This window comes from Pygocentrus nattereri, chromosome 1, assembly GCF_015220715.1.
Source record: "Pygocentrus nattereri isolate fPygNat1 chromosome 1, fPygNat1.pri, whole genome shotgun sequence".
NCBI lineage: Eukaryota > Metazoa > Chordata > Actinopteri > Characiformes > Serrasalmidae > Pygocentrus > Pygocentrus nattereri.
Window position 1 is genome coordinate 3351512 of NC_051211.1, and position 10173 is coordinate 3361684.

Sequence of the window (10173 nt, forward strand, 5' to 3'; positions counted from 1 at the left end):
CAGATCAGCAGTTTCTGAAATACTCAGACCAGCCCGTCTGGCACCAACAACCACGCCACGTTCAAAGTCCCTTAAATCCCCTTTCTTCCCCGTTCTGATGCTTGGTCTGCACGTCAGCACGTTGTCTTGACCACCTCTACATGCCTAAATGCAGTGAGTTGCAGCCGTGTGATTGGCTGATTAGCTATTTGTGTTAACAAGCAACTGAACAAGGTGTACCTAATAAAGTGGCCGGTGAGTGTATATGATCTAAATGATACAAATGATTAGTTAGTTTGATGATGATTGATTAGTTTTAAAATAAGTAAATAAAATAATAAAAAAATAAAATGTGTTAAAAAAAAATTAGTAAATAAAATAATAATGATTGATTAGTTTTAAAATAAGACTTTTTCCCATAAGACACTGCTTCTGCCTTAAGAGCACGAGTTATTGATCCTAGTCTTTAGTACAAAAAGAAAGAAAGGAGAGGGAACATTTAAGTGTGTGCACATTTTCATTGTAGCCAGGTGTTCTTCATCTTCTCGCACTCATCTGCTGAAGGAGTCGACTCCGGTTCCGATTCCACGTGATGACTATCAATGTAGTCGACTCTATGAATCGATTCCTCACCACAGTTTTCTCGATTCTTGATCCCAAAGACAGCAGAAACCACGGCGAACCGTGAGGTGCAGCGATATAAAACGTACGACATTAAGCACATACGACGCTATTATGCCCGAGCATGACGTCACGGCGTGCAATCAACTCCAAAGTGCCTGGAATCAGAGAACCGACTCTTTCCGGAATCGACTCCCAAGACTATTAAAGGCTGTCGGGAGCTGCAGCGAGTTCACACCGGTTTTGGGGCCTTTGACCTCAAACATGACCTCATCGCAATCTGCCGTCGTCCTGCTCCTGCTTCTGACTCTTGCTTGTGGCCTGAGGCAGGGCAGCGTGATGATCGATACCCTGAATTCAGAGCAGGCCGTCGACCCAAGCGAAGGCACCTTAGATGAAGGAGGCGCAGAGCAGCAGGGTGGCTCGGCAGAAGGCCAGAGATACTTGGTGTTTTGTGGTGAAGATGCTATGGAGGTAGTTTTGCCCCCAGGCTCTCTCTCTGAGATGCAGGTCTTTGGTAAGCAAGCTGTTTCGATCAGTCCTACGTTTTTCATCCGAGGTGGGCAGGGAGCGGTTCTGTTTAACGTTTTTCACCTACATGTTCCTCTACACAAGCGGTGGGTGCCCAGATGTTAAGAGCCATTTTGTCCCTTTTAATGGAAATCACACCATGTTGGGAGCTGCAACACCAGCTATGTCCTGTGCATCAGTGTGTTCTAATATACCAGTATATAATGCTATATACTAGCAGTCTAACTGTGCCCTAGTTTAAGCTTCAGCTCAGCTGAGTAACAGCTGCTTTTCTCACATCTCTGGGAGGAAACTTCTCTTCAAAAGTAGAACAGTTTATTGTAAAACATCTCTCCCTTCGACCAGCTTCTTGTTCAAACTTCCCCTTTCCTCCTCAAATTGTACCTGATGCGCCAGAACGTAACTGCTGCTGCATTTAAGGTGGAACGGGGTGTTTCACAGTTTGTCGTTGCAGATTAATCGTATCAAGAAACCAGCTGGAGATAAATGCAACTCTAATCCCTTTTTCTCCAAATTATTGATGTCCTTCTTAAATCTCTCTCTTTGCCACAGAGGGGAAAAGATTACTTTCCTCTTCCGAAGCTTTGAGGAGGACAACTCTATCGGTTTTACTTTACATGTAGCTCAGTTAGTGGAACAGAAAAGGAGCTCCTGAACTCCCCTAAACACTTTTAACCTCTACTAAAATCTCCTAAACGCTGTTTGCCCTGATGCAAGTTTTCCAGATCGGTTGATGGAAGCTTTATTGGCGTGGACATGCTGAGTTACAGTGAGTTCTTTCTCAGATTCGTCAGGAATGTATCCCGTCTTCAGCCTTCCAGAGGCCTGTGACTACTCTCTAACCAGGGAAAACGGGAGGGTTGTTCTTCACGTCCACTTCGCTGGCTGTCCCGTCACTGTTGAGGTGGGAAAGTTTATATACAGGTTCTTAATTTATCAGCATTAATAAACTAGATCAACTATACAGGTAAATGATCATGTATGAATGTTTGCAGGAGGGCAGCTACACTCTGAGATTCCTGTATCGTAAAGACGCTGGGCAGCTTGAGATCGTCACGGTGTCCTGCAGTAACTCCAGTGATGCGCCCTCTTCAAAAAAACCACGATCTTCACGCCATCCTGTTCTGTCCTACCCTGCTGTCAAGATATCCTCTCCCCAAGCAGTGCAGCGGTACTTTCCTTATCCGCTGTCCCCTACCGCAGGGGAACCAGTGTCCGTTCCCCAACCTGATCCTTCCCCATTGGATCTGCTGTTCTTTCCTGAATTTGATCCGCTGTTCCCTACACCAGGGGTTCCACTGCCGGCTTTCCAATGGGAACAACCGTCTCCCACACCAACCAGTATGCATGTGCCGGCGGTGCCCTCGTCTCTTGGGCGTCGTTCAAAATGCAAACAACGAGGTGAGCCTCCCTGTTCTGCTGCGAACAGTACTGCATGACTTTCTTTCAGAAGGCTGTGCAGATGTTACTGCTGTAAATCTAATTTCTCAGTTTAGCTAGATAAAGGAAGCTCAAGGTCAAGCTTGTCCAATATGAAAATGTACTTTCCAGAAGTATTCGCCCACCCATCCGTCATTGAATCCATGTTTTCTGATCACTTCCCTGGCCACAGTAGCCTACATAAAGTTGCCTCACTGACTGTCTCGCTCTACAGTATGTTTTGCTGAAAAATCAAACTGGGTGGAAAGCTTGGGAGACCTCTGATCACTCCAGAGCTCGGTTGCTCCCTATTGAGCTTGCTACCTGAGACTAGGTGGATATCACTGCTGTCGGAACCTTGTATCTCCATTTTTATCGTTCTTCAGTTTGTCATTTGAAAATGCTTGTCCTTTTATATACTTTGTAAACTTCATGAGGAATGGACCAAAACAATGCCCCGATCTTGGTCTTGTATTATTAACTATTAGTGTTGTGCTTTTCCTGTAAACTTGGCATTTGAGATGCAAGGTTTTTTCCCCAACAGCAGTGATGTTTGTCCTTTTAGTTGTCTTGGCCAAAAATGAGTGACTAATCTTTATTCAACATGCCTCTTTTTTTATATTGAATATAAAATTGATTCTACCGTTGATGCAATTGAATTGGTGCCTCCAGTTTTTAATGCCTTTTTAATTGGTACACTAGCCTATATACAGTGACTTATTCATTAATGGTTGTATCCTGTTCCCTACACCAGGGGATCGACTCTCCTCTCCCCGATTGGAGCCACTGTCCTCTCCTGAATTTGGTCCACTGTTCCCTACACCAGGGGTTCCACCGCCCACTTCCCAATGGGAACAACTGTCCCCTTCACCAGGGGTTCCACTGCCCACTCTCCAATGGGAACAACTGTCCCCTTCACCAGGGGTTCCACTGCCCACTGCCCAATGGGAACAACTGTCCCCTTCACCAGGGGTTCCACTGCCCACTGCCCAATGGGAACAACTGTCCCCTACACCAACCAGTATGCAGGTGATGGCCATGCCCTCATCTCTTGCGCTGCATTCAAACTTCAAAAAAGGTGAGGCTCTCTGTGCTGCTGCTAACAGTACTGCATGACCCACTTTCAGAAGGCTGTGCAGATTTTCAAATTGATTCTTTGCATCAGCTGTTCTCAAACTGGACCCCAGAGGGCTGCTGAAGGGCACTAAAGGGGCCCCTGAGAAGTTTCAGAAGTTGTATGTACATATGTAAGCAAGAGTTGGGACCCCAGTAAAACTCTGCTTCTATCGACTTAAATTAGTGTTGTCCTTCTTCTGTAAATTTAAGCATTTTTTTTGACAGTAGCAATACACTTGTCCTTGCATTTTGGCCAAAAGTGAGAGTATTATGTAATATTTTGATGTTTAAAATATTGATGCCTAATTTTCTGGTTTAATAGCATATTGAGTAAAATTGACTCTACCACTGATGCCGTTGAATTGCTGCCTCCAGTTTTTCCTTTAATTGGTACACTAGCCCATATACAGTGACTTATTTGGTAGTGGTTGTATTGTTTAAGGATGTATAATGTACTAAATTCATTCTGAACAGTCTAATGCCACATTCCTTGCAGGCTGCAGCTTTTCTAGTGGTCAGAGATTGCCGTGTGGTCGTCCTGGGACTACAGCTGCCGAGTGTCTGAGGAAAGGATGCTGCAGAGACGAGGCGACTTTCGCTTGTTACTACCCCATGGATGGTAAATTGATCCATACAGTATTTGTTGCATGTAGAGCAAGGGTGCAAATGCACATTTTAAACAGTTTGAAATTGATTAACATCAAAGTGCAGCGACTAAATCTGCTTGGTCCACCAAGTATTTGTACATTTTTCAAGGGATTGTGCAGCTGTTCTTGCATCTTTTTCAGGTTTTTAGGAATGTGGTGCTTCTGCTGGAAGGGTTTAATTCTCAAAACTCACAATGAGTACAGTTATTCCATATACAGGATTATAACTTGTACACAATTATAGAAATTGTAATTTAGTCATAAATTTTAAATTTTCAGTTTCTCTTGGGTGGTGTATAATTTCATATGGCCAGTTTTCCAGAAATATGTAGATGTAGTAAATATGGAGTGGGTTTTTGGGGTTTTTTAATGACCCTTTTTTTTTATTCACTACATTTTACAGATTGTTGAACTGTACTTCCTCGCTCTGTTTCTATGCAGCCAAGTTTGACCTATCCATTCTTCTCCCTCTCCCATTTAAGTATGTTTGGCTGACGGGCAGTTCATCTTTGTCGTTCCCTCCAACGTTGCTGGTTTGCCCATAAACCCTGCACGTCTGATGGCGGTGGGGAGGAGTAGCTGTAAACCCGTCATTGCCAACAGAGACTTTGCCGTTTTCAAGTTTGGGGTGACGGAGTGTGGAACGCGTTCTTATGTGAGATTTTCCAGCTGTGACTTTTTGTAACGTGCCCCTTTGACTTTAACTCTGTAATTAAGGACTAATTTGAGCTTTTTCTTAATCAGCAAATTGGAGAAACAACAGTTTACTTGGCTGAAGTGCAGTCGCCAATCAGGAAGCGCATCCTGCAGTACGGCATCATAATCAGGGATAATCCTGTCAGGTGAGTCGGGGGGGGTGTATTGATACTGTAGATCAAATGAGACGCTAACACTGACTTCAGTTTAAATGTACCTAAAGGGAAGACTGTCTTGCGTGAGACACACTGCAGTTAAAGCTTTTACATGGTGAGCGTCTTGAGGTTCACCCCTTAAACTGCTCCCATAGAACAGCGATATCCAGACTTCTGCTAGCTGGTGTCAATGCTGCGATGTTTAGCGTTGTTGTTGTTGGGGCCCTTGTTTCCCCCTTTGTAATGGGATGGCAGCGCACTCCTCACCAGACGGCTAAAAATCTTTTTTTTTGTCTTAAATTGAGTTACAAAAACTGCAGCCGTGCTTTTCCAGCTGGTAAAAACGACTAATCGGACACTGTCTCCCGCTGTCCCATGGCATCTGTGAAATGTTCCACTGTTTGAGTGGGTGTTTGTCGTGTTCTGACCATAAAGGATGGTTTAAACCGGTTTACCCACCCAGGAGCTGGAAAGAAATGATTTGACCTTTATTGTGACATGTATTGATATCAAACATATGAATATATTTTGTGAAAAAAATTTGGCCATATCGCCCAGCTCTGCTCATAAAAATGGCAGGGGAAGTTGCCCAGGTTCCAACAACTTGAATGCTAAAGAAAAATGGAAGTGGAACTGTGGAAAAGTGCCTGAATGCCTCATTTTCTGTTGGACTGGTAAGTATTTAGGTTTTTTTCAAATGGGTGAGGTTTTCCAGAATTCTGTAGTTGATAGTTATATAATATAGTATATAAATGAACTTTGACTTGGCTTATTCTAACACTAATGTACCAGCTAGGTGTGGCTTATCTTGTATGTAATCTGGATGTTCGATGTCTGCGTTGTAGTTTTGAGGAAGCGTTTTGCTTTGAGTGTTTCTCAAGTTGGTCACTATTGGCTTTTAACAGCGCATTTTTTACGAATGAGGTGTTGTAGCCAGCTTGTTCAGGTTTAATTGTGGTGACTAATCAGGTGTTTTGGGCCTGTGGCTTTGGAAGGAGGGCTAACATGACCAATTTTCCATGTTGGGGCGGTCATGGGCTGGAGGTTAGGTATCCAGCCTCGTGACCGGAAGATCGCCGGTTCGATCCCCAGAGCCGACAGCACATGACTGAGGTGTCGTTGAGCAAGATACCTAACCCCCAACTGCTCCCTGGGTGCTGCGGATTGGGCTTCCCACCGCTCCGGGCAAGTGTGCTCACTGCCCTGTGTGTGTGCTGTTTCACTTCACGGATGGGTTAAATGCAGAGGTGAAATTTCCCCATTGTGGGACTAATAAGGGTCTCTTGATCTTAATTTGCAAAGGCAACATTTTTCAAAGGCAAGTTCAGCAAATAACTGCATTAAAAAGTAATGGCACATTTTATATTGTATTTTTCTCAACCTGCATTAATGCCACATTGAAGCTGTAGAGGATGTTTTACTTGGAAAATAAAAAATGCAAGTTGAGCCAGGATGTTTTGAAGGTTTTTCATCAAAATGGTGCAGGCCAGTCTGTAAACATGTCATGTTACGGTTTGCACATGCAATGTGTAACATAATGCTGGTATATAATACTGTTAAACGTCTAATCTGGTATTCTGATGTCTTTTGAATCTGTGGTGTGTAGCTAACATTAAATGCTGTTTCCTTTCAGGCTTATGGTTGAGTGTCGCTACTCAAAGGGCAGTTTGGACCTTGCGGACTCTCCGGTCCTTGCAGACCCTCTGGCGCCGCAGGCTTCTCAAAGCCGTTTGATGAAGGGCTGGGCTAGTGCTGGATACATGGTGAAGAGTGCCAGCCTGCCAGCCTTGGTGAGGGCCAAGGGACTGTATGGAGTCCAGCTTCGGATTGCGCAGGGTAAAATATTTTCTTCTTAAGAGCAACCCACTTCATCGCTGTGTTAACAAATGAAAGTTAAAACTCTACCATGTGAAGAACCAGAAATGCTGCCACCTTCTCTGGGCCTGAGCTCATTTGAGTTGAAGCGGAAAAGTGTCCAGTAGTCCAACAGATCAAATTCTCTTTGGAAACCATGGATGCTGTGTCCTCTGGGCTAAAGATGAGATCATGATGTTGGGTGACTTTTTTAGCTTTAGGTTTCAGAACTGCTCTAACTCTGCATACACTTTCCCTCTTTGCTCCTCAACTGGCATGTGTTTTTAATGTGCCCCCAGAGTGCCCAGCAGTTGTGGAGGGACACTCACTTCTATACCTGCATAGAATAACTTGAAGAATAGTAAATAATGCCCCTAGTTGATCGGTTACTACAGCTTGCACTCACCAGCCATGTAGAGGTGGTCAAGAAGTGCAGATCAAGCATCAGAATGGGGAAGAAAGGGGATTTAAGCAACTTTGAACGTGGCATGGTTGTTGGTGCCGGACGGACTGGTCTGAGTATTTCAGAAACTGCTGATCTACTGGGATTTTCACGCACAACCATCTCTAGGGTTTACAGAGAATGGTCTGAAAAAGGGGAGATATCCAGTGAGCGGCAGTTGTGTGGACGAAAATGCCTTGTTGATGTGAGCGGTCCGAGGAGAATGGGCAGACTGGTTCCAGATGAATTAAGGCAGTTCTGAAGGCAAAAGGGGGGTCCAACCTTTTACTAGCACCTAATGAAGTGGCTGTGTATATCTGCCTACATAACACACTTCTTCCACTCTGTTTCAAATGCACATTAACTGAACTCCTGTTAAACCCATTCCTAAATCCTTTTTATTTTTTGCAGATGAGACCTTCACCAAATTCTGCTCTGAGGATCACCAGCCCCTGAAAGTTCTCCTGGGTAAACCTGTGTACCTGGAACTGCGAATAAACGCTCCCAACCCTAAAGCCACTCTGGTGGTGCACTACTGCGTGGCCTACCCTCGCTCTGCTAAGAGTGCCTTGGTGCTGCTGTATGAGGGGTAGGTTTGAAGTAGAAGGCTGTGGCAATCATGCATTTAAAACTGCAATGCATGTCGTTTCCTTTGAGTGAGCTGTGCTGGACCTGAGTAGCCATGCTGAGTCTAGTTACCATGTTGGGCTTGTATCAGTAGCAGCACTGTTGACCCCCTTGAAGAGCCATCAGTGACCACACTAATTACCTTGGAAACACCCCACATGTGACAATCATCCCCTTATTCTGTACAGACTAAAGTGATGTAAGGATCCAGGCTGTGTCCAGCTCTAATGAGGCCATATTCTATTATTGCCGCTTCTATATGCAGTCATTCAGAGTGGCTTGCTGTAAAATACTGTTCTTGAGTCTGAGTTCAGTGATGGGAACACCCACCCTTAAACTGTTATTGAATGAAATGGTTATGAATACACTGCCTGATTGGCCTGGTTAGAGGCGGCAGTGTCGGATTGTATTGCATCCACTCTAGGCTTCTTTGGTTTTTGTCCTGCAGTTGCCCCAACCCTCTCGATTCCGACAACATCTCGATCCTCTACGTGGCCGGCCAATCGCAGGATCCCCACGTGCGGCGTTTTGAAGTGAAGGCCTTCCAGTTTATGGACAAGTCCACCAATAAATACCTCAATGAGGAGGTGCAGTAATCCCCCTTCTGTTCTGAGATGATTTAATAGGTCTCAGATGCTCAATGTCTTTCCCTCCTTTCACAGATCTACTTCATGTGCTCTACCGAGGTCTGTATGCCGTCCCAGACTCCGTGTAAGGAGACCTGCTTTGATGGCAAGGTGTGTTTTTAATAATTATTCATACACATGGTTTGTATGCAAATCTATCAGTTTTATTTTGACAATTTATTTTTGGGTTTTGCCAGCAGTGAGGATTCAACTCTTACCTTTGTTGGTAAACCAGATCATAAAGAGCATCTTCTCTTTTATCTGGTGTCTAACTGCTGAATAGACAGTCTTTCAGCAAACTTGCTAACGCTGGCTTTTGGCATGTTCTCATCTGATGACTCGCTTCTGTTTGAGTGACTCCGTCTCTCCACTTTGTCTGCTGTAATGTATCCACCCTAAAGCAGTTGTAATGGTTTAACAGGCCCCTCCCACCTTGCAGATACCACACCCCCTGCAGTTACACACTTCTACCAGAGAGGTCCAAATCCCCAAAACTCACAATGCAAATTGTATAGTTAATGCTAAATACTTTATTTATTCCAAGCTTAAACTGCGTCTGAGAAGCCAGCTCCAACTCTCTGGCCAGGATTTGTAGTTTAATAGGCTCAAATATAGCACTTGATGCAAGCTCACACACAGTAATGGAGTTGAGAAACTCTGTGCTTTGTACTGCTTTTTTTTTTCTTTTTTTTTTTTTTCCCTATTCATAATCACTGGTTAAATGTTTTGATGTATTTAATGAACACTAACACTTTCTTTTTACTTCCCTTCCAGTCTTCATCTACCACAGCTGCAGATGTGTTGAACTCATATTCTCAATTAAAAGTCAAGCACTTTTAAATTCAATGTTTTGAGACTCGTTCATTTAAATGTGCCTTATTAAAAGTCTGGTGGTGCAATGAGCGTTCAGAAAGGCTCATTTTGAACTACACTGTTTTTGCATGTTGGTCTGTTCTTCAGGTACTTCAGTTTTTGACTTCAAACAAGTCCACATGCTTTTGTGTTGTGCCACAAGGTGTTCAGTCTACACTCTCAAACAAAACCATTTTATTGGGGTTCCATCTCAGTCCCTTAGTCAGGGAACATAACTGAGCCATGATCCACTGAAATGATCTGTTCTAAGCTGTACTGAGTCCACACACCTCGCCTCCAGGCTTTTATTCTACTGTTCTGTTTTAAAACATTCGGTTATGAAAAAGGTCCAAATACCAACTTTTCACCTGGAGAAACTGATTTTAAGGTTCACAATTAGAACCACTGCAGAACCTCTTGAGGGAACACTTACACTGTACCTCAATGAACAAGAAATGTACCAACAGAACCTTCATTCCAAGTATGGAAGCATAACAGGTGTGTGTTTGCTGGATCAATCTGGTCCTCCAAACATGAGGATAGAGCATGAATGTGTTCTAGACTGTGACCCCTTTTCTTAGACAGTCTTTTAAGGAACGTGTGTGTAA

General features: G+C 43.9%; 1 protein-coding gene across 1 annotated transcript; it reads left to right on the forward strand.

Annotated features, from left to right (window-relative positions):
• The first annotated feature begins 699 nt into the window (after positions 1 to 699).
• LOC119264252 (zona pellucida sperm-binding protein 1-like) lies at positions 700 to 9559 on the forward strand. The gene is made up of 12 exons (XM_037542433.1): positions 700 to 1117; positions 1917 to 2035; positions 2127 to 2532; positions 3305 to 3628; positions 4163 to 4285; positions 4796 to 4968; positions 5058 to 5155; positions 6798 to 7000; positions 7872 to 8049; positions 8536 to 8674; positions 8750 to 8824; positions 9488 to 9559. Exons 1-12 carry the CDS (start codon positions 715 to 717, stop codon positions 9551 to 9553), a joined length of 2307 nt encoding a protein of 768 aa, XP_037398330.1. The 5' UTR covers positions 700 to 714; the 3' UTR covers positions 9554 to 9559.
• The last annotated feature ends 614 nt before the right edge of the window (positions 9560 to 10173 follow it).